Source organism: Panthera uncia, chromosome D2, assembly GCF_023721935.1.
Source record: "Panthera uncia isolate 11264 chromosome D2, Puncia_PCG_1.0, whole genome shotgun sequence".
Lineage (NCBI taxonomy): Eukaryota > Metazoa > Chordata > Mammalia > Carnivora > Felidae > Panthera > Panthera uncia.
Genome location: NC_064818.1, coordinates 82,091,998 through 82,118,905, shown reverse-complemented (window position 1 = coordinate 82,118,905; position 26,908 = coordinate 82,091,998). Strand labels below are relative to the sequence as shown.

At 48.9% G+C, this 26,908-nt stretch overlaps 1 protein-coding gene and 1 long non-coding RNA gene across 8 annotated transcripts in view; one reads left to right on the top strand and one right to left on the bottom strand.

The window, feature by feature from the left end:
- Positions 1-26,908, bottom strand: part of MGMT (O-6-methylguanine-DNA methyltransferase) — a 296,343-nt gene that overhangs the window by 25,968 nt on the left and 243,467 nt on the right. For all 6 annotated transcript variants that reach the window (XM_049645898.1, XM_049645897.1, XM_049645895.1 and 3 more), the window contains one exon: positions 19,527-19,687. In XM_049645898.1, coding sequence (XP_049501855.1) covers positions 19,527-19,687 — 161 coding nt within the window. The remainder of the gene's footprint in view (positions 1-19,526; positions 19,688-26,908) is intronic.
- Positions 140-26,908, top strand: LOC125933043 (uncharacterized). Of its 2 annotated transcripts, XR_007460850.1 has the most exons (8): positions 140-598; positions 11,081-11,302; positions 11,791-11,857; positions 12,474-12,645; positions 14,583-14,728; positions 24,262-24,455; positions 24,582-25,230; positions 25,680-26,908. It is a non-coding gene; the product is annotated as an uncharacterized LOC125933043 (long non-coding RNA). The 2 variants fall into 2 exon arrangements; XR_007460849.1 differs by lacking the exon at positions 25,680-26,908 and having other exon boundaries at positions 24,582-25,666.

The following is a 26,908-nucleotide window of genomic DNA, read 5'->3' as shown; positions in this document are numbered from 1 at the left end:
GTCACCACCTGCTCAGACCCCTCACTGGAAAACATGGCATTGGAGAGCTAAAAAAGCGAAACATGAACTAGCATGGAATGTAAGCTTCCAGGCAGACAGTAGGGCAGTGATGTCACAGTCACTCCTGATTCTACCAAGAGGTCAACACAGAAGCTATGGCCAACTTCAAAACCAGCTCACGCTCCCAAGTATGAGCCACTTGCACGACTGGCTCTATGTGGTCACGGCACAGCCAGCAAAGACTGCCGTGGTGAATTTACCCTTCCTGGCATGTGAGGAGAGGGCTCACGCTGTGAGGTGACATGTGCATGCATTCCTGTCACCTGTGCCACTTACTAGTCATTTAAGCTCATTATCTCTCTGAAGTTCGGTGCCCTCAACTCAAAAACGAGGGTCCCAGCATCGAGGACTGAAAGTGAAATCTGCACCGAGTGGTCAACAGAGTCCCCGTCACATGGAGAGGGCTCAGTAAGCGTGAGCTGCCGACAGAACCACAGCCACGAAGTGTGAGCCTGATCGGCCCCACCCGGACCTCGGAAACGGCACAGGTCTGTGAGGCAAAATCACTGCTCTGCAGAGATCGTATGTGTGCAAAGAGGTACGCTTGAATGTGAAATGTGGTAACGGTGGGGAGAGGAGGTCTCAGCTGAAAGTGCATGATTGCTAAGGAGACACAAAAAGCCACAGAGAGGACAGGATGACCACAAAATGGAAACCCTGGGGCCCTTGGCCCTGGCCAGTCTATACGGAGGATGGCCGTGTGGGCTCACTGAGCCACAAAACCTCCACACTGGCTGCTTAAAAATAAAACATTACAAGAATGTGTAAACTATGCTCTGCCCCTTGAGCTTCTGTGGATGTGGAAACACTCCATGAGCATGCTACCCAACCACAGCGTCCGTGTTAGGTCAACGTGTGGTCCAGCCCACTGGTGTGCATTCAGCCCCGAAAACAGAACACACTCTGTAGTCCGGGGGCACTTTCTGAAAGGGTTGTCATCGTGCTGGTACAACAGGCCTGTCGTGTGGTTAAACACGACGACACATACTCAGGAAAAGCACAATGGTTTTCAGGTCTAGGAATGCTGTCTGACACTCAGATTAATGAACTTCTATGTTGCACATCAGCAACAGACTGGGGGAACATTAATTAAATGAAGTACTCTATAATTAAACCACTCAACTTTAGTCATTCAAACCATGGCTATGAACACCAAAGCTCTGGCCTGCCTAGGACACTGCCGCCTGCCCTCAGATGTGGCCAAGCCAAGGGGATAGCTCAAGGGGCCGGTCACGCCTTGGGCCCACACGGACACGGATTCTGTGCTCTCTTCCACTCACCGAGGGAAGGCGGCTGCACAGGACTGTCTTCACTGCAAAATGGCAAGGCAACTCACTGACAGAGCCCCTGCTTGGCTTGCTGGCTTAGCAGAATCTGGTGACACAGTTCAAAGACCTGAGGCTTCCTTTCCCTCACCATGCCTATGAGACCAGGATGGCCAGTCCGTCCTGTGGGGTGGTTTAGGGGGCCGGGGAGGGACACTGGTGACCCACAGATGGCCACTCTCCTACCGAAGGACATCCTGGTTCCTTTCGGGTTTTTTTCAATTATAAATAAAGCTGCTATAAACATCCGTGTGCAGGATTTTGAATGGGCATGTTTTCAATTCATGCGGGCAAATACTAAGGAGCCTGATGGCTCGGTGGGAAGGCAAGATTATACTTAATTTTGTAAGAATCTGCCAAACTGTCTTCCCAAGTGCACCATGTTGTGTCCCCACCAGCAGCGAATGGGAGTTCCTGTTGCCCCACATCCTCACCAGCATTTGCTGTTGTCAGTGTTCTGGACGTTGGCCATTCTACTAGGTGTGTAGTAGCATCTCGTTACTTTAATTTGCATTTCCCTGACAACGTAGGATGTTAAACTTTTTTTTTTTTAATCTGATAACTCGCCATCTGTGTATCCTCATCGGTCAGGTGTCCATTCATGTCTCTGGCTCACTTTTCAGTTGGCTTGTTCATTTTCTCCCCAAGTTTCAAAGGTTCTTTGCATATTTTAGGGAACAGTCCTTATCACACGTGTCTCTTGCAAATACTTTCTTCCAGTCTGCAGCTTGTCTTATTCCACAGATGCTGTGTTCCACAGAGCACCAGTTTTTAATTTTAAGAGAGTCCAACTTACCGATTATTTCCTGAATTGTGCCTCCGGTGTTTCACCTAAAAGGTCATCACCATCCCCAAGGTCATCTAGGTGTTCTCCTGTCTTCTAGGAGTCTTAATGGTTTGTGTTTTACATTTAGGCCTGTGGTCCATTCTGAGTTAGATTTTTGTGAAGGGTGGAAAGTCTGTCTATAGTCCTTTCTTTGCATACAGATCTTCTGTTACTCCAGCAGCATCTGTTGAAAAGATTATCTTTCTTTCCTACTGAATTGTCTTTGTGTCTTTGCTGAAAACCAGCCCAGTCTATTCCTGGGTTCTTTTGTGCCACTCATCTGTTTATTCCTTCACCCACACTCTATTGTCTTGATTACTGCAGCTTTTTAGTAAGTCTTAAGGTACCCTCGCCTCAGTCCTCCAATCTTGTTTTCCTTCAGTGTTGTGTTATTGGCCATTCTGGGCCTCCATATAAACTTCAGAATCAGTTTGCTGATATCCACCAGGCAAACTGCTGGGACTGTGATCGAGACTGCGTTAAATTTTTAGATCAAGTTGGAAAGAACTGACATCTTGACCATATAAAGTCTTCCTATTCATGAACATGGGATTCCTCTGCATCCATTTAGCTCTTCTTTGATCTCTTGCATCGCCTCCAGTTTTCCCGCTATAGACCTAGTACATACTTGGGTTACAGTTATACCTAAGTATTTCATTTTTGGGGTGCTAATGTAAGTAGTAATATGTCTTTAATTTCACAATGAGCACTTTTTCATGTATTTACGGATCAATTCAGACAATATTCCTTTGTGAAGAGGCTGCTCTTTTTCCCACTTACTGGACTGTCTTTTTATTATGGAGTCAGGAGTCTTCATATGTCCTGTGTACAAATCCTTTGTTAGGTATACACGTTGCGAATACTTTCTCTTACTCTGTCTCTTTCCTATTCATTGTTTTAATGATGTCTTCTACTCTGAATAGAGTGTATTTTATTTCTGTGTTCGTAGGCCTTATTTTTCTGTGTTATAGGGAATATTTGTCTGTTAAAATTATGAAGGTATTCTCCATGGTTTCTTCTAAAAGCATTAGAGTCCACGCTTTACATTTAGGTACAGATACATATCAAATTAATTTTTATATATGGTGTGAGCAAAGGGTCAAGGTGAACTTTTTTCTTCTTTTGCAGATGATACCAAGTTGTTCAGGCACTATTTGTTGAAAAGGTTTTCTCTTCTGCTCTAAGTTTTGATCTTTATGCAAGTACCACAGTATCTTGATTACAGAAGATTAGTGAGTCTTGAAATCAGGTAATTCTAGTTCTAACATCTTCATTTAGTTTCAAGCTTGCTTTAGATGTTCTAGGCCTTTTGCATTTCCATATAGCTTTAGAATCAGCTGGGAATTTCAAGGCCTGAGTGAACTTAACACAAAGGATAGTTCATGAAGAACTAAAGTCTTGGCAGTACTGGCTTTTCCTATGATGAAAGGATGTGTATTTAGGCCCTCTTTAATTTCTCTCAGCATGTTTTATATTGCTCAATGGCCAGGTCTTATGTATCTTTTATTAAAGTTAATCCTAAATAGTTTATACTTTAATTTTTAATTTCTTTGCATAAAAATCAAATAACTTTATATATTAAAATTTATCTTCAGCCTTGTTGAATTTACTTGTTTTAATAGTTTTCAAAATTCTATATAAGATACTCTATGTAAACAACTATATAACCTGAAAATGAAGACAAGTGTACTTATTCCTTTCTGATACATGTGACTTCATTTTACTTAACTTTTTGCACAAAACTCTGTCTTTACCCTTTTATAAATCTGTGTATCGTAGAAAATATATATAGTGTGTGTGTGTGGGGGGGTGTCTGGCTTTTTATCGAATCTTAGTAAGGAGGAATCTATGCCTTTTTATTGAATCTTAAGACCATTTACATTTAACATAATTACCAATGCAGCTGGGTTTAAATAAGATGGATGTGCTATTTGTCCTGTTTTCTGCTCCCCTTTCTCTCTTTTTACTTTCAGATTAAGTATTTTTAAAATCAGTATTCTACTTTAGCTTTTCAATTAGCGTATGCACGATCTATTGGCTTATGTCGGTTTTATTTCTTAAGTGTCATCTTAGAATTTACAAATTCATCTTTGGTTTATCAAAGTCTGCCCTCAAATAACATTACACTTGCTCCCAATAACATAAAGAACCTTACAGCAGTATATTATCATTTCCCCAGTCCTACCTTTTATACTATTGTTACTCTACTTCTACATATATTATAACCCCCAAAATTCATTATTAGTTTTGTTGTGAAGTAATATCTTTTAAAGAAAATAAGAAAACTGAGAAATAACTTTCATACTTTTCCGCATATTTCCAGCCACCCAGAACACTAAAATACCTGTACTAGAATATCTGTAGCATCATCACTTATAAAGGCAAAAAAAAAAAAAAAAAAAAGGTGAGAATCCTCATTTCTATAACACAGCGTAGGAAACAAATTATGGCAAATTCACAACATGGGATACTTAACAGTAGTTATTAGTAAAAATCTCCATGGGATTCAAAAACAGAGGAATCTCACAACAATGTTGATTGAACAGGGCAAGTCACAGGAAGGTATCGGTATTACCCCCTTCGTATGTAACAGCAAACACGGGGCCGCGAGGAGGGAAGGCAGACATGGCCAGGGAGGGCACACAGGTACTTGGCAGTGCTGCTGGTGCTCCATTCCTTACCCAGCGGGGGGGGGGGGGGGGCGGCATCGTGAACCTTCCCTTTATTATCAATACCTCACAAACCCCGTAGGAAGTTTCTTTTATCTGAAGCAAGTATTTCACTAAAATCATGAAAATATCAACTTGCCTTCAATGTGCTCAACAATTAAGGAGGCTCTTGAAACTGCTCCTGTCATCTGATAAGAAGTGATTCAAAAAGGTTATTTGGTTTTCTTGTTCTTCCTGGTGTTTAGATTTTACACAGGAGCGGGAAGAGGAAGAAATATGCAAGCATCTGAGTGCCACACACACTGCGTCTTCCTCCTCTGCTCACACTTTCCAAAGGAGCCCTTAGCACCCCGACCTCCAAGCCCCACCCTCTTCATCCCAGTGGCCTGGTTTACGCTCCTTCAAAGCACTCACGTCACTCCCCCAAGAGTCTAGGGGATGCACATCATATACATGTGTATCTATCTCCCACTGGCACAGAAGCTCCTTAAGGCCCAGAATTTTGTTGTTCTGTGCTAAATTTCCAGAGCCTACAAGAGGGCTTTGCATGTAGCTCAATGGGTACTTGTCCAACAAATGATGAGCTGAACTTGGGTCTTCATGGTCAGGCCTAGGGCTCTGTCTACGAGTGGCATCTGTCCCCACCCACTCATGGGAGGCCTGGAGTCCCCGGCCCTCACCACTCAGGATCATCTCCCTTTCCTCCCAATTGATCTTTACTTTGAAGACGATGACATTTTTTTTTTTTTTTTTTAAGTCTGGGAAAAGAATTCAATACATGTATTGTACTGAATTTCTAGGATCTCTGCCCCCAATGTATAAAATGGAATAACTAATCAAGGGTCATTTAACAACTGTGTCCAAGGCACTTGGGAAGGGGGAATCTGGACACCCCTCCATACTTCCATCCACCTGCTCTTTGGAAAAAGGGGCCAGAGCACACTTGGTCCAGGGAGGGGAGGGCCACACAGCCGTTGCTGCCCCAGCACACCTCCCAGGGGTTTTCTACAAATCCTCCCAGGGTTTTCTGGAGTCTCCTCAAGTGTCCAAAGGTCACCCGGGAAGGCTAGGTCATTTTTATGGCGGTTCCATAGGCCAGGGCTCTCCAGACTACACTGTGGGGAGCATCAGCCATCCCCAGGTGCTAACAGGGAGAGGAGCTGTGGAGAAGGTTCTGTATTTGGGGAGGTTCAGGAAATTCATAAACTACAGAACCTTCTGACCATTGAGGTATACACACCGTACTGAAGGGTGTGTCTCAGGAGTCTGGCTCAGCTTTGCTTACATGTTCCCAAGCTTCTGCTGGTGGTCACGCAATCTTTCCTGGTGAGACGTCTTAACATCCGGTAGAACTGAGGTTTTACCAAGTGACCTAGATCTGCTTCCTCTGGAGTTAAATGTACGTCTGCTCCTTTCTTCCCTAAGCCCATTTGTGCTCAGCTGTCCTCAGAGCCCTGGGAATCCTCTGCTCACGGCTGCGGCAAATACGGGGACAAGGGAATGGCTGAGTGCGGGGTGATATTTTGCTGGTTTCCCGTTGCCGAGTGTGGGTAGGACACAGTGGGCAACGACACCCTCGGCCGAGCGCTGCAGGGGTCTGGCAGGAGGAGCAGAAACGACCTTGTCTGTCAGAAAGATAGGCAAGCTGTAAAAAAGTTCTCAGAGAATCATCCTGCGTGCTCTAAGAGACAACAAACACGGCTCAACTCTCTGATATAATAAACTCAGGGCTTGAAGTCTTGCTTCTAGGATCCAAGGTTAAATCTGCCGAATTTAGAAACTCAAGGGTTTTGCAAAAGCGCTAGAGGCTGCCTGCAGCATGCTAGAAGTGGTGCGCGTGCAGTGCCCGGGGCCTAGCACAGCTGCACCCCAAGGTCACGAGCAAGGCCTCAGAGAAGCGCTCTGCCCCTGGGCTGCAGGTGGCTTGAGGGCAGAGTCTGCAGCAACCCCCTGGGGGCAGCCAGCAACCTCAGGATTCGGGACATGTTTAGACCTCTGCTTGTGGTCCTGATCTCAGCAAAGGGTCCCCTCTGATTTTCCGTGTAAGGTTCCACCTTTCTGAATCACCTCCACCCTGCACCCCAGTTCTACCAACAAGCACGGCTATATGGTGTATGGAGAGAAAAGGCAGGCCCGGTACGGTCTTCGCCAGAAGTTAGCCTGCGCGCAGGAAGAGCAACGTCCTCAGTAAACCCCTCACGGGGGCTTCTGCAAAACGAGGACACCAGACAGCGAGGAGACAAAAGGCCCTAGAGGCAGGACCGGCAGGGGCTCAGGCTTCGAGGGAGGCGAGAGCCGCGAAATCCAGGCCTGCATGGCCTAGACGCAGAGCAAGTGTGACACCTCCCACTTGCAGGCAGCGCCTGGGCAAGAGGCCCCGTGCTCTCCTTTGGAGGCCTGACTCGCTACCAAGGAACAGAACCTCCAAAATCACTTACAGGAGGCTTTTAATGGCTTCTCCTCGTAAGATTAAAGTAACAAGAAACAAATGATACCAGGGATTTGTTAAGAAACACGAGGCACATCTTTCTGCACGTGTCGTGTCGTTGAGACTTGGCTGGCCCACTGCCCCACATCCCCTCACTTTCTATTCTGCAAAGCCAAGAGCCACGCTTATGAGGGTGGGCCCAAACCACGGCAGCTGAATCAAAGGTCGGAAACGGACAGTGAAGTGCGTTCAGTGCTGGAAACGGCGACAGCTAACACCTCACAAACATCTCCCACGGCGGTCAGAGCCAGGTGGCCCGGCCTCCCGCAGCACCAGTCTGACGGCAGATAGCCTCAAACTTAAACCCGAAGTGCACGCATCCGTGTTTCCCCAGAGGAGGACGTCCCACATCTAAGAAAGCCAAACGTTATCTTCAGGGTGGGTGTGAATGAACGAGCAAAGCACCAGGCATCTCCAGAGAAGCTTCAGGAAGGGCAACCTGGCGGGGCTGGTCTCCATCAGAGCCGAGACAGGTGGGAGGACCCCTCCCCCTCCCCAACTCTGCAGGGAGTTCTCCCCAGACACGCTGACCCTCTACTGTGGCTCAGTGTGGCCAGCCCGCGGGGACGCAAGCTGTGTGTCCTGTAGCCACTAGGCAGGGTGTCCTTGCCAAGTTCTGTTGAATGTCTAGAGCACTTCAGAAGACTTGGTTCACAACGCCGGGCAGAGTCTGCTCACCACGAGGGTCGCTAGGGTTCTGGAGAGCACGTTCTATCCGCTGCGAAGGCAGCAGGGGCTCCCTGTGCTGGGTCTCTGGAGGTCTCATTTCCCCCTCAGGACCCCTTTACACGTCGCTGCTGTCACCCCGCCTTACACACGGGTCATCAGAGGCTCAGAAAGCATGTTACTGGTGGGACCGTGTCCTCCAAAATTCAATGCTGAGGCCCCAACAGCCAGTAGCACCTGACAACGCAACTATCTGGAGAAAGGGCCTTTAAAGAGGCGATTACGAGGAAGCCGTTGGGGGACCCTGAGCCGTCTGACTGGTGTCCCTGTAACGAAGGAAGGAGAAAGTGCAACGCGACCCCAGGGGCCTTTGTCCCTAAAGGGACCCACGCAGGGGCGGCAGGCGGGCAGCTCGGGAAAAGCCTGGACCCTGGACTTGCAGCTCCAGAGCCGTGAGAGAACAGAGAGAACACACTTCCGCTGCCCAAGCCACCCAGCCTGCGGCACGCGCCCCCACAGTCCCGGATAAGGGGCGCCGGCAGTCCCCGCGCTGGCTCTGCAGGCCTGGTGGAAATGGGGGTGGGAGCCCCCAGGCTCCTCGCAGGCCGAGCACGGGGCCTGAGGTCACGCATGCGGGCAGGGCTGCACGGAAGAGTGCCTAGAGGCCCAAGGGAGCATCCCTCACCAGCTCACAGACCTGGGCTGGGTCAAGGTCAGCAGGGATGCTGGAAACATCCCTCAGGTCGGCCCGGCCCGCTCGGCCTGAAGATCCACCCTTGAGAACAGAGGGCTGAGGGGGCACAGGCCTCACTCGGCTCCTCCGGGAGGTGGCCCTGGTTCTTCCAGTTCTGCGGTCACATGGGGCTGCTGGCTTCTGAAGGGCCCCGGGGGAGCCTCAGCCCTCCCACGTCCTGTGTCAGAGCAGCAAGTCCCCGCCCCTCACCCGGGCCTGCTGGCAGGTGGGGGCAAGCATGGATTTCCACCCATGGCTCTGGTCACATAAGCAGCGTGCACTTTGTAGGGGACCAGAAGTCTTAGCCTGAAAATTAAGACATTACCTCAGAGGCCAAAGCGGAGGCAAGCAGCCTGCTCTTGGGGTCGAGCTGTGGTCAGCCTCGGTCAGCTGGCTAATGCCGTGAGCCCTGTGTGCCTCTCTCACCGCCCGCGAACTTCCCCAGAACCCTCCAGACTGGCAAGGCGAGCCTGCGTTCCCCGTGCACGCTGCTCGGCCCTCCCTCACTCCAGCCCTACAGACCGGCGCGGGGTAGGAGCGGCGAGCACCGTCAACCTTCACACCGAGGAGAACGGCTTTTATTAATACAAATTGGGCCATTAATACTATTTAAATGCATTAGCTTTAACACAAATAAACAAGATCTGCCGGTGAAACTTTAAAAACGAATCCCGTATTCTGGAAAAGGAAACCCAGCCGGTGAAGAAGCAGGGGCCCCCAGCCAGGTATTAACACGGAGAGACCACGGGAGCCTCGCGTGGGTCCAAGGTGCAGGCTGTGAGGAACATCAAAAGGTGTTAATGGTTTCAATATTTATCTGCTGCAGGGAAGCACTCTAAAAAGAAGACAGAAAAAAAAATTCTGCTAATGGCTGTGTCTTTGCCATTAAAATGAAAAGCTTAATGCATCTTATAATCAGAGGACAATTTGCAAATCATTAAGAGAAATGTAAAATTCCATTAAAATACAAATCAAGAGACTCTCCCTGGACTAATAATCTTTTTGATATTATTTTGCATTTCACTATTTCTGTTCCAATACCCAGGCCCCACAAATGATCAGTTCCTGAACATGCTATTTACCACAGCCTACTTCTTTAACGAGACCAAGAGAAGGATAATCTGCTATTCAGAGCAGGTACTAATGAAGAATTCCATATATTCTGAAATTTAATTAAAACCCCAAAGATTTCAAATTAGATGCAATTTGAAATGCCTGGGGCAGAAATACATGCACTTGCGTGGCGAGGGTACCATGCTGAAAGTTGATACCGTAATTGGTCTTGATGTATTTTTGTGTTGCTGGGCTGAAGCACAGAACTCATAACCATATAAAAATTCTCTGTAGATTACCTGCTCATTGAAAATGCCATCACTCAGGTAGTTCTCCACTAAATTACCATGCCACTAAAATGCACAAAGTGATTCGCAGAGTAGAGTGGCACAGCTGGCCGACGCTGCCAATGAGTTATGCATGCGTCAACGCGGCCTTTTTTCTTAGTAAAATATGCTCAGTTGAATATTAAAACATAATTGGCATTCAACCTAAGCAGCTTAAACCATTCCGTTATCTTCCTTTAAACCGATTTGGCTCCTCCACAGTTATTTTCAAGGATGCGATTCACAAACTAATGATGCCATCATACTCAGCTAGATTTCGCTGTTTTACATTGGTCATAAATAGGCACAGTTTCTAAGGCCTGCCAGGGATGGCCTTTAATATTAGCTGCTCTTGAACATCAAAGGCCCAATTCTTGAGGAAAAAGAAGGGGGGGGGGGAAACGTGCCATTTATGTTGGTTCTTGCATATCTTTTTCTAAACAGAGGAAGAGCTGCGAATTTTCTCTGAAAAGTAGGTCTTGGCCAAGCAATGAGCTCGAGGTCGCATGAGCTCAGCTTCTGGGTTTTCCTCAAACTGTCTAAGGCAAGGCTGAAAAGAAGACCATGTTGCCGGACCACCGTGGCCCAGCCGGGAAGGAGCATGCATTTTTAGAAAAAGCAGACAATGCGTGTACACACGCACGTCTAGGGATGGGTCCTTTACACAGCGTGTTCTGTGCAACAATTAAGAGCGGTACTCAAAAAAATGCAAAAGTAGTTGCCATAGCAACGAAGATACTGTAGCTTTTGAAGCTGGGGGGTGGGGGGTGGGAGCGGGCAGGACTCACCAGGGATGCTACTTTCTGAAACACTGTCGCTGTTTACCTTAATATTTAGAGAGCAGGAGAAATCTGATCTGATTTTCAAAACTTCTCACTCGTCACTGAGATGTATTTTAGGCTAAAGACTTTCCTTCCCCTACTTCATTCTCCAGTTTTCTTCTTCAGACGCACTGTGTTTTGTGCCGTTAAGATACAACACGATGCCCCAGCGTGCCGAGCCTCAGGAGGTCTGCTCCGTCCTGGTGACTCCAGCACCGCACGAATCACACGGCTACGCAAACGGCCTTGGAAAGAGATCAGATCTTCCCATTCTGACACGTACACACAACCTGTAAATCTTGTATTCTGAGTCGGCCCGAACATAAGGGTTGCAGGTAAAAATCATAGGTGATGAGGCATTTAAATAATAGTTTTTACACTTCTGGCTCCTACAAATAGCGTTACAGTGTTACTGCCATTAATGTACTAACATTTATATATTTAATGTATTGATAATTTACAGTCCAATTCTCTATACATTTTTTATTAAAATATAATTTTCTCCATAAACCCAGGTGGTAGAGAGAATCCTATTTATTACTTCTCGGATGGTATAAAAATGCATTTAAAAATGCATTAACGCTGCCTGTAAAATGTGAATATACAATATTTTATGACAACAAAAATATTTAAACATTCTCTTTGGAAGCAACACATGTTAATCTAATGCCTACAGTGGGAATAAAAATTCTGAAAGCACATTTAAGTGAAAAGTCTGTTTTTCACTTTAAAATATAGACCTGATAGAAAATTCCTACTTTTCAAAGCCCATTTAAAATGAAAAGTTGAGGAAACAGACACTGTAATTTTCTTTTCTCGGTAGGTAGAAATCTGATACTCTGCGGCTCCGAGGTAAAGAGTACCCATATGTACCCAACACGAGGAACACGGTCGGTGATCTTCTTAAATGCGTGAACATAATGAGGGTGAAACTTTTGCCAGTTTGCTGTTTAATTATTGTGCTAGATGTAACAGTTATATTTTAATGTATTTTCCCATAAAAGCTACACTTGTAACAATTTCAAGTATTATTTATTTGCAAAAGAGATCCCGTTAAATCCTACACAAAGTCTGAAAGTAGCTGACTTTCAAACCACCTTTTGGTTACCTTTTAAGCTTGGTTAAATTATACTGTGACCCCGGTGGCCTTCACTAAAGGCATTCTCAAGTTCATTTTTTTTTTTTTTTTTTTTTGCCGGATTTATGGAAACCTCAGGGAACACAGGCTCTGACCACCTCCCCGTATTTAGGATGGAACTTTCACTGAACTAGGCTTCCCATGAGCCCATGGTAATTACGATTTATCAGAGGGCTCGCGGCATAGGAACACCACATGTGCTCTCGGGTCTGGCACGCTGTGATTCTGGTCAGCCACTGCCAGCATCTCGGGAGCTGGTGTCCACGCACAGACTCAATTCTCCTCTGTGGGAGGGGGCACATACTACAACTCCTAGGGTAGGTCTAAGGGGACACTCTGGGTGATGTGACCGTTAACCTCCTCCGCAGCAACCGCAGGACTGGATCTACATTAGACGTGCGGAGGACGAAGCTGGCATCCAGAACCTGAAGCCACCTCTTCCCTTTGTTGTCTTGCTTCTGTTGTTCGGGGGTCTCCCCCAGAATCTAGAACTTCACGCACCTAGACGCTTCAAAGAAGAACCACGCTTTTGGGCCACAGGTATGGGCACACCTCCTAAAGGCTCTGGTCAGCTCTGTCAACACTCTACCAGGGGGTGTCCTGGCAAAGTGACGCACCTGGGAACACTCTTGAGGGGCTCACTGTCATGTGACTTTGTAACCTGATGGCACAGATGCTGATGCGCAGCCAGCCTTGCTCACACCTTCCAAATTACAAAAAACGAACAGCACACTGGCTCTCGCTCCTCCTCACGTGGCCGCGGGCAGAGTTTGAGATCAGGCAGACGCATGGATACGTAACCTAGAACTTCTAGAAGTTGTTAAGTACAACAGCGAGAACAGCTCTTAAATATGCAATTCTAGGTCTCAGACAAAAATCGCTATTCAATTAGAAATGTCAACCTGAGCACAGAGTGAAGCTCTAAGAGTCTGATCCATTTCAACAAATTCCTTCAGAGCGAGCAGTGATTCTCAAAATCGGGGAAATGTATGTATATGATGCACACACTTATACGTGTGATGTGTACATACATACACACACACACAAATGTGTGTGCGTGTATCTGTATTTGCCCATATCTAAGATTTTTGACGTGTCTTTGGAGGGTGAGAAGTACAGAGATTGTAGGCATAACACGAACAAACAGTCTGGAGCATCCTGGTACACACGCTCCCAGATGAAGGGCAGGAGGTAGGAGAGGAACTTACAAAGCTGTTTGTTTGAATGAATCGTTGCTGACACTAAAAACTCCTCATCCAAGATGTGGTCACATAGTACAAAGAATAAACAAACACCAAGGACAATTACCAGGCAGGAAACTGCATAATACAACAGGAAATGATGAACTAAGACATAATCTGAACCTCAGGCTCTCTGGCCCGTGAAATTCACCAAGATGCCAAAGTGTAGTCGATCCGTCAAGCTGAAGAGCGAAGGGTGAAGTATGCTGACTGCTTCCGAGCTGGCCTGGCTGGACCCCCGCAGACAGAGCCAGAAGCAAGCAGGACCACGGCCACGGCCCACAGAGCCAGCACCCCTCGGGCGCCCCCAGGGAGCACCTACCCTGCCAAGTGCCGCTCCTTTCTGCTCAGGCTGGGAGCCCCTGACCCAGAGAAACCCCCAGTGTGGATGCAGAATTCCGGTCATGTAACACCGCTTCCGCTGTGGAGCTACAGACGATGTGGATATTCACATATGCAGACAGGGGCCAGGAGACGCGATGAGCCCGTGCAGGGCACTCCTTCCTGTCCCCAGGAAACAGTCCCAGGAAAGCAAGGTGTCACAGCCAGACAGAAGGGGCAGTGGAGAAACCATGCGCTTTGAGAAAAATGGTGGCTTCTGGTGCTGTGGGGAGGGGTTCATGGGGACCGATTATCAGGCCCTGAAAGGGTAAATGTCCCCAAAGAGGAAGGCGGCTCGTTCACAACCTTGGTCACTCGCAGGGCTCGCTCTACCTCTCATACGCCATTTACTTGCAGGGTTCACGCCTACTTTTGTTCATCAACACCCCCACCCTTACCCTCTTCCTTGTGGCTCCAAACCACACACATGGAGGGGCTGCTCCTGATTCGAGACCTTGACCCGGGTGCCCGCCACCCCCTCCTCCCAGGCTACTGATCCGCACCTTTCCCAGTGCTGGCCTCAGAAGGCCTTGGGCCAGATTTCCACATCTGCTGCTCCCGAAAAGCAGCTCAGCAGCTCTAGGGTTGGAAGAAGTACATTTTCACCAGCTGTCTCTCTCCCACTTAATTTAAGTGCCGTGTTGTTAGCTTGTTCTAATCGATAAGTGGGCACTGGAAGGTTTACAAACCTTCTAGCCCTACTAGGTAATATCGTAGCAAGGCCAGCAATTTTTAGAAGGCCGCATTTATAATACGGGAGAACAGTGACTGCTACCAACCAGAAACCGTAAATGCCATCACCTATTTTAGTTATTATCTTCTCTTTAATTTGCTATTTTTTTTTTTTTTTTTAAGTCCAGGGAAAAATACCAGTCCAAACTTCCTGAAAGCACAAAGCTGCCTCCTGCTGTGTACGTGTAGGAGAGGCTGAGACAAAACCCTCCCCTGCCGCACCCTCTGCAGACGGACCCGGGCTGTGTTCAGGACTCACAAGAGCAAAGGTGAAGGGCAGTAAAACAGGCCCCAGGACACGGACGGGAAGGGGGCTCAGCGCCTCCTTTCCTGGGGAGACAGCCTGGCTGGGGTGGCCGGGTGTGCTGTGCATTTCGTGGATGTGAGTGACGGCAGGAGGGCAGAGGAGCCCTTGTGCCCCTTGAAGGCTGCGGGGGTGGGTGGGGGGAGCGCTGGCATGATTAGCCCTTGCTTGGCTCTCAGAGATGGATTTTTAATATTAAAGGACTGTCTCTGGTAAGGACTCGAGGTAATGATGCCATTCATTTCCTCATTGTCCAACTGCCTTCCAGGACCCACACACGGCCTCCACTGGAAGGCACACCGCACAGTGGGACTGTCTTCCAGGATATAGTGGGGAAATTAATTAATTCACCCTGGAAGGGCCTTTCCCGTAAGTCTCTGGCAGGGCTTTCAGAGGAGGCCCCTTGGAAAGAGGGTGTTCGACAGAGATACACAAACACAACAATCCTTTTCGAGGCTTTGTAAGAGAAGTTACAAAAAAACTCCTCGCCGGCAGGTTTAAAAAATGCAGATTTTACTACTGTCATGCAACTGGATTTCATAGCTACGAGCTAATAGCTGTGACGAAGGAATTATTAAAGTGTTAAATATTTCATTTAAAAGGGAACATTGCAGTCACTTTGAAAAGAAAACTCAGAACTCATCTGTTGAAAACCATCATCTGTGAGACGACATCGGAAGCAGCAGCTGGGGTCCACCACCATCCGCGCACCGCGGGGCTTGTACCGGACTCACACCACGGGGCTCTCACTGCAGAGTTCACGCCCCACACAGCGCCATGCACGCGGCAGGGCTCACGCCATAGGGCTCACACCGCCACCCGCACCGCCAGGCTCAGACGGCAGGGCTCACGCTGCGGGGCTCACCCTGCCTCGGACAGTGCGGGGCCCGGGCCACCACACATACCACCGGGCTCGCAGCGTGGGGCTGCCTCATGTGGGGCCACGGTGCGCAGCTGGGCCATCCACAGAGGAAGCCCCCACCCCAGCCTGGCAGAAGCTGCCCAGCCCCCTGCAGACTGTGCAACCGCCCCTGCTCAGAGCACCCCTACAGACAGGAGCGCTTAGAAGGGGAAAAAAGCGTGCACGCGCATTCTGAATCTGAAAGGTGGTCGTAGTTGCCCAAAAGGCTGCTCTCCCTGAACTGTGTGAATCGTGCTTCCGGCAAAGTGCAGCTTTTACTTTCCCAACTGCTTTGCCACTGACAGATAAGGATGTAAAGATGCATGTTATACAAAGAAGTCACTTTTTTTTAGTAAATAAATACAAAGTTGGAGAACGTTAACAGGAAAGAACTTTAACATTTCATTATAAAAGAAACATTAAGATTTATTTCGAGAGTAATGGTTTCGTTAAATAACCATTTCTTGGAGAAAAATGAATTCAAAACCAAGCTGACCTTTGCAAGAACTTGATAAGGGAGCACCTGACCTCCTGAAAATGCTCCCCAAGACTGCTGGTCCTCAGAGTGGCTACCGCGAATGATCATGCTGACACTGTATTATTTTCTTTGTAATTAAAAAAATTTTTTTTAATGTTTATTTATTTTTGAGACAGAGAGAGACAGAGCATGAACAGGGCAGGGTCAGAGAGAGAGGGAGACATAGAATCTGAAATGGGCTCCAGGCTCTGAGCTGTCAGCACAGAGCCCGACGCAGGGCTCGAACTCATGAACCATGAGATCATGACCTGAGCCGAAGTTGGACGCTCAACCGACCAAGCCACCCAGGCGCCCCGAATGCTGATACTTTAATAAAGCAGATTAGCAAAGGGCAAAACGCCTCAAAACTCCAAAAACAACCCATTTTTTTAAAGAAAATGCTCTCTATTAAAAACACAATATCCCAAGAAAATGAATGCATCTTAGTCAATACTTGCTTTTCTTCTAACTCCCTCAACAGCACCCCGAACTTCACTCCAAGTAACTGCAGCCTTCGCTTCCCACAGAGAAACCCTATCTGTGGCGGCTCCAGAAAAAGGCAGCCACAGAGACTTCCAGACTTCTGGTCAGGATAGACAGCTTCATGGTTCCTTGGCCAAAACACCCAGACAATTAACTTGTTACTACTAATCAATCTTGGAGGATTTCCAAGAGAAGTGGAACTATGTGAAATTTCCACTATTTGTTAAGTTTTAACCTACAAAACTGGCAATTTTATATGCTTAACTCTGTGTGTGTGTGTGTGTGTGTGTGTGTGTGTGTGTGTGTGTGACCCGCCTTACAAAATGAGCCAATGGTGAATGGTGTACTCATCTCACAGCGAGCCTGAAACGGTGAAGCAGTCTGGCCCGTGCAGGAGAGGGGCCCACGGGACGCAGCATAGGGGTCCCCGGTCCACAGGCCAGCACCCGAGGAAGAGCAGGTCAGGGGGCTGGAGCGCAAGGGTGGCCACAGTCAGGATTATGTTTTTAAAACACACTGAAATAGGCAGGCCTGGCCTAAATCTCAGAGGCAAGACCATGATGGAAAAATGATATGCCAAGCCATGTTAAATGTGTTCAAAAATTAAGACGCACAGAAAATAGAATTTGTTAAAAAAAAAAAAAAGCATTTATTCCATATTGAAATGTACCCATGCCTCCCAGTTTGCAAAGGTTTCTTTCTTTATGTTAAAGCACAGCTTCCAGAGCCTCTGAGCCTGCCAGAGGATTTTCCTTGCACGGGACCCGCCCGCTCGCCATGATTTCAGCGTTGCCACAAGATCCAAAGTAGAAACAGAGCAAAGCCAACTACCACTGGCTAGAAAGGGGTGTTACCACATCTGGGGGTTAGTGCCAATTAACTCCGTGTTAGCAATTGTATTATTACCATCCACCACCTCCCCTCTTAAACCGTAAAATCCCCACACCTGGTCCCTGCCTGGGAGTGAGCGATTGAGCTAAATTAGAAAAACCTGGCTTGCACATGCCGAGGCGTGGGAAATCCCGGCCCGCAGCAACCACTAACTGTCAGGAGGCGGGGCTGGCCCAGGGGACCCTGTCTCCCCGAAAGCTGGCTAGGAGGATCTCGCCCCAGTTGGAAGTGCCCGCCAGCACTGTGGGGCTCGCCCGACGGAGAAGGCTTCTAGGTTGGCTTGGATGGCCTTCATCCTTACCCCAGCGGCTGCTTCCGGCGCGTCCTGGTCACTGACCGTGACCGGTTAGCCGAGCAGAGGCCGTGGGCGTTGGGGCCCAAGGCCAGGGAGGCAGGATAAGTGTGGCCAGTCCCAACCCTCTTCAAACACTGAGGACAGGACCTCAGGATTTAATAAGCTCACTCCCCAACGCCCCTTTGATTATATAGAGACTTCCTGTCTTGGCTTTATAATTTTTCCGTCCTAAAACTTTCAAAACCTTAAATTTCAGCTCACTATTCATTAGACTTAAGGGCAGGGAAGCCAGTCAGGCAACTCTTCCTTCCCTTAGCGACACAGCAGTACTCCCCGAGTGCTGATGTGGACACACGAGCTCAGAGCACCAGGATCCCCAAGCCCCTACTTCAGAACCCAACCACACCGGAGTTCCTCAGCCCGCGCAGCACATAGAGGTCACACGCGCGTCCTGCGGCATCCGTGCACCCAGTTGGCTCAAGCTACCGGGGAGCAGCTGAGGCTCCCCCGCGCCCTGAGGGCCCATCCAGGATGCAGACCAGGGAGGGTTTCTGGACGTGTGCACAGTGACAGGCAAAGGCTTGCTGTAGCTCCCACACCCATGCTGGAGACCGTTCCGGAGGACACAGGGGGTGAAGAGGGGGCCCTGTTCATTACGGTTGTACCATTTCAGTTCATTATGTGCAACAAAGCTCAAGGTGTTCTGTGCTCACTTGTCTGACCTTGTTAGTCAACTCAGGTGTTAGCTCAACTTCACAGGGGCTTCTCTATCCACTGCCCCTGGAAATTCTACTCCATTTTCAAGTTCCTTTTTGCTGAAAATCATGGCAGCTATTAGAATACCGTTAAGCTCGTTTCATCCATTTCGAAATTCAAGATTGCTTTAAATGCACCTTATCTAAAATCTCAGGGTAATTTTGTCCCCTGAGCATATGTGTCTACACATCTATACAGAGATGTATATACATATACACGCGCTTTATTAAAACGGATATAAAAAAAATCACTACGTAAAATAAGCCCCTGGCACATGTCTAGAATAATTTTAGTTGCTGTAATTAAGGTCCCAACAACAACTTAAAAGGAAATGTCTGGGAAAATGTTTTTGGTGACCATAGACCATGTGCCTTTGGCATACAACATTTAGGCAATACGTTCTCAATTCATCCTTTAAGGACACTATATCAAACTAGGTTAAGTTTGAGAAATTAAACTGAAAACTTATTCAAGAAGACACAATGCGGCTACCCACTCTGATGTAAATGTCACCAACCGAGTTTATGGAAGTGGCTAATTGTCCATGTACAAGCCTCATTTTCTGTGCTGTTGGCAAGCAGATAGTTTAAGTTAACAATAAGCTTATTGAAAAATTCACTGCTATTCAGATGTGTTCCCATTTAAACCCTTCAGCCAACAAGAGTTAAGAGTCGATCTGCATGCATCATTTTTATTGCCTTTGCCAAGAATTATGTGACCATGTGCCAAAACTAACACAAGCATTTGGAATGGGTGGAGATCGTGAACTCTTGTCCTTACAGCGTGGCCACATGCTGTCTCTGTTTAGATGATGTAAAAATACCAAGTCAGTATAGTCGATAAAATGAGCTGTGATGTAAGTGATAGTTAATAAGTCAAGCTCCCTGAACGAAACCCTAGGAGGCGGCGGAGTTACTGACCTCGCTGGAAAACGGGATGGTGAATCGCAGGCAAGGGGAGGTCTTTGAGGGCCGCCGGCTCATGGAAATAGGCATCCAGCCAGGCCACGCACTGCTTCAGGGGCGCCGTCATTTCCCCTGGACAGCCGAGCAGCTCAGGAAGAGGGGGGGCCTCCACGGCTCTGCAAAAGCGGTAACAGGAGCTTAATAAGCCTCTAGGCCCTGCGTCCACACATGTGAAAAGCAAACAAACGTCTACTCTACCCACATGGGTAAAAGTCCACTGCTGCACAGCAATGGGAAAGGGCGCCGGAGGAGGGCGTGGGACGTCCGCCAGCCACGTTCCCCCCTTCAGCTTTAAGACACACAGCGCATCCTAGAAAACAAGAGGGGATTCTGGGAAGGAACAGCTTAGTATACGGGCTCTTCTGCCTAGGGCTCTGAGCGTCTGCAGCCATGGTGAAGCAGGACAAGACAGAGCACGGATGACCGGCATAGAAGCCGCTCCGGTGGGTGTGTGCACTGCCCCTTCGTGAGACTAACAGGTGCACGTACGCATCTCCCGGTCACCAAGCAGATCACCACGTGTTATCAACAAGATTTTCCACAAATACTGTTGAAGTAATTAAACTGCATTTTGAGCACCCCGCCCCTCCCACTGAATTTCAACAACAGAACGTTCATGATTTTCTATCACTTGGTGCTGCATTCTGGGGGATTCCCTCCAAGTCTGCTTTCAGCCTGCTGACGCTTATGCTTCAAAGCGTCTAATCTGTGTGGAGGTCGTTCCGTGAGGCTAACTCCCCTTACACTGCTCTTCTGGCTTACTTTTTTTCCTCCAGACCCCCCTCTTCATTCATTATGGTCACTTCTTCCTTTTATCTCAAGCTTAAACCAACGTTGTTTAGGCTCTCTTCAGTTTGCTCCTTGCCCTTGGGGTCTGATTCTTCTGTCTGTGGCACCTCCCAGAGCCCACTCCCCTTCAGCAGGTGCTGACTCTCTGGGATAGGCTCTGTTGGAACGAGGAAACATCCCCTCAGAGAGGCTTTACTTGGGTGCTTCTGAGCCCTAGAGTTCATGATGGGTCCAATTTTAGTTTCCTAGGACCCCAAACCCACAAAAGCGCCAGCCCCAAGTCTGATTTCTTCTGATGACCTCCTTCCTCACCTTCGAAGGCTCAGCACAGGTGGCAGGCTTCCTAGCAGCTTGCTGGGCCTGGACGGCAGAGGGCATCTAGAATTCTCAGATACTAAAGCTCTGGGGGTGGCGTACGTCCAAGCAGTACATTTCCTGACCCCTCGCGTCTCCCTCCCTGCGTGTTGGGGGGGTGCGTGTGTGTCAATCTCTGGGCTGCCTTTCTCACCTTGCACCCACCGCCCTTATGAGGGTCTGAACGGAGAGGCCGCCACCCACTCGGCCGCGGGGCCCAGCACAGGGACGACAGCGTGGCTGCGGCACCCGGGAGCGCGGGCCGGACCAGGCCTGTGTGAGGACAGCAGCACGCACAGGGCACCGCAGATCCAGAAGCCCGTGTAACCTCACCCTCCAAGCTGCAGGCAGCAGCCAAAGACCTTGAAGCGCGTCTTACAAACGCTCCTGCACTGCAGTCCGAGTCTCTCAGGCACGGCATTCTGCAGAAACGAGGGTCTCCACCGAGGTCCTGGGATCTTTCCAGAGATAAGCTTCCCTGGATGGGATGCGCAGAATGCCCTTTACACTGTTTTTCCACAAGAGAACAGACAGTGGATCAGGGAGGGCTTTCTAAGCACTCACACACGGGCAGTGCTGGGGAAGGAACCGGACAGCAAATAGAACTGAGCCTGCCCTAACGGCCAGTCAGAGAGGGCTGGCCACGGCCCGGCCATCCTGCCGACTCCCGACTGGACGCCACAGGCCCAGGCCTCCTCGCTAGCTCGCTGTGGGCCGGAACTCACATGGACGGACCTCTGGTCGGCCTGGACCCCAACTCCGCAGAGGGGTCCCATGGGACCTGCTCCCTCCCCAGGCACGGTGAGGCCAGAGGAGCGGGGCCAGGGCCTCTCGAGACATCCCTGGGGGGAGAGACCCATCTCCTCACTGCCCTGACTCCTTTCTCTGTTAGGACCTCCGGTCAGGGAAGGAGTGGACCTTCCTGCACTTGCGCTTGGCTTAAACGTTATTCCAGTCCCTCTGTTCTCCCACTGTTCCTTCCTTGCTGATAAGCTGATGATACTGGAAAGTAAAGATGGGCAAGAGTGTCTCGTGCTGTTCCATCCTGCTCCCGGGGTGGGGGGGGGGGGACAGGAGACAGGTCCACCGAGGATGAGCCAGGCCTCCCTCCCGACACAGCTGGCACCGTCCAGGGGGCAGCTTTGTGGCTAAGGCCGCGAGCAGGAGGCCATCTGCAGGTGACACCTGGTCACACAGGGGGTGAGCAGGGCTGAGGTGCCCACGTCCCCACCCTCAGCCCGTGGGTGGCTTCGGTCCAGAGGAAGCAGGAGAGGGGCCGGGGCTGCATCAAGAGCCCACAGTGCCCCACACGCACCCAGCATCTCCATGGCCAGACTGGGGCCGGCCGAGGCCAGCCCCTCACGGGCCACAGATGCTCTTAGGGCTCGTGGGGTGTGCTCGGCCATCACACACGTGGCAAATGGGGTTCCCTGGGTCAGGGGGCCTACATCACATAAGGCGGGGGTCCTCTGCACCCACTAGCGACCTGCTTTGCTCCAAGCGTTACAACTCCATGCTCGGAGGCCCCGGAGCGAAACGGGGGTGTCTGGCCCTCAGGGGAAGGGGCCAGGCTGGTCGTCGCTCCCTCCACATTGCTGAGGGACTAGATTGGTAGCTGTGTTCCTACTAGCATTTCCCGCTCCTAAAAGGATATTTGAAGAATTTTTATAGTAGTAAAATTCATCTTAAATTGATTTTTTATGCTTGTGCTAAAGATCTCAACCTCTGATTTACTCTGTAGTTCTCCTTTTTAACTCTTTCTCTATTGGCATTAGGTAACTATTCATGGGTGAAATGTAATTAAACAGCTTTGATTCTGAAGCAAGGATTTATGATACTACATTTAAAATGAATGGCATTAAACACACACATAAAACCAGATTTTTAAAGCCATGACACAAATTTCCATTTCTACAATAAAACGAAATTTATTCTCTGCCCTGCCCTCCCCTCCAGCCTCGCTTCGCTTGCCCCTGCGCGAGCCGCGGTGTGACGGCAGCACTTATTAGGGAGGAGTCTCTCCAGGCTTCCCTATCGACCAGCCCTGAAGCCCCACTGATTACGGGCGAGCATCGGCGCATGGGAGCCCAGACCGAGGGCCGGGAAGCCAGCGCTGCAGCACAGACAGGGCCCTGACCTGCTGTCGGCTGGGAGAGGGCAGAAAGGGGACACGTCACAGTCACTCTTTATTCACAGTCACGTATTATCAGTAAGAGTCACCCAGAGGCAAATGCAGGGACACTGGAGCCCTTCTCCTTCTCTCCTGTTTTTTTGTTGTTGTTTGTTTGTTTGCTTTTTTAAACCTGGCATGAGAGGGCTGGCTAGCGGCTGACAAATGAATTTGGCTTTGTTGAGTCATACGCAGGACAGTGGACAGCACCGGGCACACCATGACACAGGCAAACATAAAACCACGTGTCGTTTGGCTTAAGGGTCTCTTCCAGAACGAGGCAACTGCTGGCGATCCCAGGACAACAGTGTGTGGCCTTCTGGGGAAGCTCCTGGAACCCCAGTCAGAGAGAAAGCCCCATGCGAAGTTCTCCCGGACTCCTGCCCCGTTTGAAGAGGCAGCCCCGACCCCTTCCCTTCTGGGGCTTGGAGGAAGGACGTTCTGGCGTTAAACTATTTCAGATCTCAGGTTTGTCCTTCAAGCCAAATCAGGACACGGAAAAAGTGTGAAGCGCTCCATGATGAACTTCTGAAGTGTCTTTAATAAAGCAGGCAGTGATGCCTTACCGCCATGTATTAAGGGAGGGCCCGTCGCTTCACAGCATTCCACACAGGAGCCTATGTGGTCTTCAAGGGAGGACTGCCCTTCCTGCCTGCAACGAAGCTCGCGTTTCCAGACACGGATTTCAATTAGAAAGCGAGGGGATAGAGGCAGCATCCCACCAGAGGCAGGGGGGACACAAGGGGAGTGGACCAAGTTTACGTGAAATGGCCCCAGTGGACGGGTTTCTTAGCCGTCCACCTGCCACACGGGAAGCCCGAGTTGGCACTTCCCATCCGCTGTGGCCCCCTCAGCCGGGTCACACACCCTGGGCTGGGGGGGGGAAGGGGGGGCAGCAGCTACAGAGCCCAGAACCCACCGCCTGCAGTGGGCGAAGCGCGCCAGGCCGGCCTGGGTGCTAGACAGCCGCGCTCAAGGTCTGAGGCTGCATCAAGTGCTGGCACGACACGAGGAAACCTGACAGAGCCGTCCTGACAGCTCGGCTCCCGCTGTCTTCCCCGTCACCAGTTCGCTCAATACTTTAAAACTCAACCAGCCTGGCAGGAGATTTGGGTATTCAGGTCTGGGGGCGCCTCAAGACTCTGCCGGTAGTAAAGAATCACTAAATCTCCGTTTCTGAATGAATTCTACTTCCCGAAGACATTAAAATGTCATGTACTTGGCTTAAATCCCATTTGATGTAAGAAAACAGGCCAAAAGTTCTAAGCTACTCGCATCTGATTAGCGGCATTAGCTACACCCAGGGGGCGGACTGCTGGGCGTTCGGAAACCTCTCTTTTTGACCCCAGTACTTTTCCAACATCTCTGTCTTCACAGGATGAAACGGAGTCTTACAGTTTGGGAACATTAACTGGTGACGTTGGAGGCTCACCCAAGAAAAGAGCTCCGACCTTAGAGCCCTGAAGACACGTAGCCCTTGGAGTTCACGTGGAATTCGGCAGGAGTTGACCCAGGTCGTGTCCGTTGGCAAGGCTGAGAGATTAGTCTGTGTGGAGGCACACAGATGCCCGGTACGACTTGTTGTGGGAGGAGGAGTCCAGGGCCTTGGCCACGTATGGCATTTTAGACACCCTTACGACGAGAAGCATTTTCCAAGCCGAGCCAGATAAGCAAATCTCCCCTTGTCTGTCTTCCAGGACACAGTGCGGACTCCAGAGTAGAGCGCCAGACCCCGTAGTCCCAGGAAGGCACGCGTTTTCAGCAAAACTTTAAATCTGCAACAGAGGGGACTTTAAACCATGCTGCTAAATATCACTGGAAAATGTACTATGAGGTCTAAGTTAACAGATCTCTAGCAGACTCTCCTGTGCTTGTGTCTGATGCATTTGCCCCGCATCCAATCATACCTTCCTGTTAAAGCTCTGACGCTTTGCTTCTAGTGGTAGGATTGAAGACGGGACATAAATTGTGCCACCTACCATCAAAACAGATTTTTGCAAAACCGAGGCTGAATAAAGATTTTAAACTCTGTACTCCAAGTGAATTTCACGTCTTGATTCCATTCAAGCAATTATCGAGGATCCATTAGGCACGATGGCTTATTGACAGGAATACGAACGCAGTGTTTGTAGCCCAAGCAGGCGGAGAAGGAAGAACGCGGAGGTAGAACACGGAGTTGGTGTCAGCAGCTTTCTTTCCACTCTGCCTTCTGGACAACCCCATGTTTCCCTGATGCCCCCAAGGAGCCCTTCCCTCCCTGATGCCCTCCAATGAATGGACAATGCAAGCGATGGCCCCGTGACGTGGCCTGGTGGCCAGCAGCTGTTGGGAAACACCACCAGGAGGGTGTGTACGGTGGGAGTCTGCGCGACTATTTCAACTTCTAAACTAGGAAGAAAACAGGAAGGGGGGAATCAGAGTGCTGATGCTGGTACTCAGAAACACTGGTCTCAAACAGCAGGACGGAGTCAAAGACAAAGGACAGAGGCCCACCGATGGGCTCACCCAGCGGCGTGGCTCCTGGAGGGCACTGTGTGTGTCCGGCACCCGTCTGACGGTCTGGATGCCAGCTCCTGGATTTCTCCTGCTGCCCTAACAGCACTATGTAGTGAAGGGACAAAGAGAAGAGTGAATACAGACGTGCAGTATCAGCAACATACTGAAGTTTACATAACAAACGGGAGACACATTTACACATTTGTTCATTTTAACAGGGATAAGGGCTGCTACTGCTCATAACACATGGGCTTAAGGACTGACTCTCACGTACTAGGTTTTACTTTCTGTTTTCACAGATCATTCCCTATGAGACGAAGAGACATGCTACCATACAACAGGGGAAAACCGGGGGTGACGGGAGCCCGCTCCGAGCCCAGACGGAAGTGAAGAGGACGGCTTCGTGGGGAAGGGGGTATTTCCACCATCTCTGCAGGAGGGGCTGGCTGGCGCACTGACAGGTGCTCTGCAAACCCTTGCTGAGCTTTTACTGTGTGGTTCGTAACAAAGACGGACATAAATCCTGCTCCTTGCCTTTATGCCTTCCACCCCACGATCGCACACCCCCCAAAATGAATTCTACATTTACGATCCTATCAGAGGCCACCAATGGTTCACGTCCCAAGGTCAACAATAGAAGGAGGAAGAGGCAGTAAAACTTAACGGGGCCCCAATTTACTCACTTTCTGGGTGGTCACAGGTATGTTGCTTAAACTGGATATCAGTTTTTAATGGGCATCCTAAGCCCTCAAAATCTGGGGTTCGAATTCATGTCAGAACCTAAACACGACCACAGAGGAATTCACGGTGGTATCTGAAAACACTCTCCCCAACCAGAAAGTTCTATGTAAGTTTTCAACTCCTCCTCGTACAGGGTACATGTCATAAGAACTACATACTTTTTTTCCCTTTTGTAAATGATTCTTAAATGCATAAGCAATAAAACATTTTTAAAACACAATTTAAAGAGTACACTTGGCAGACTAGAACGCCTTAAAAAAGCCTATTTACTTTCTCCCCTAAACGTTCAAATTGTTAAAAGGAAAACTGTATTTTATCAACACTTTAACATACCATTAAAATCTCTCCTATTTGACAGATGAAGATAAAAACACCCCAAAACTACGGATGAATTATCAGGTCCCTAATGATTCCAAAACAATTACAGGATGCAGAGCAATCTAGTTAAATTTTATTCAAAAGCTTACTACACTTGTGTTTTCTTTTATTTTTCTATCAAGAAACCCATGAGGCTTAAGCACAATTCATTATGTATGAGACCCCACTTGCGGTGCTTGACTGTTGATTAATAGCAAAGTTTGCTGTATGTACATTTGCAACATTAGATGCATACAATATGCTAACTTATTCTTTCACTGAAACTAATTATTTACAAAAATGACTACTTGAGACTACAATTTATTAAATGCATGCATCCAGTCTCAATTTGGCCCCAAAAGACAGCCTGGAATGAAGATCTTTTACTTGATGTGACAACTTCTGGAAACGCTGTTATTAATATTGTAAA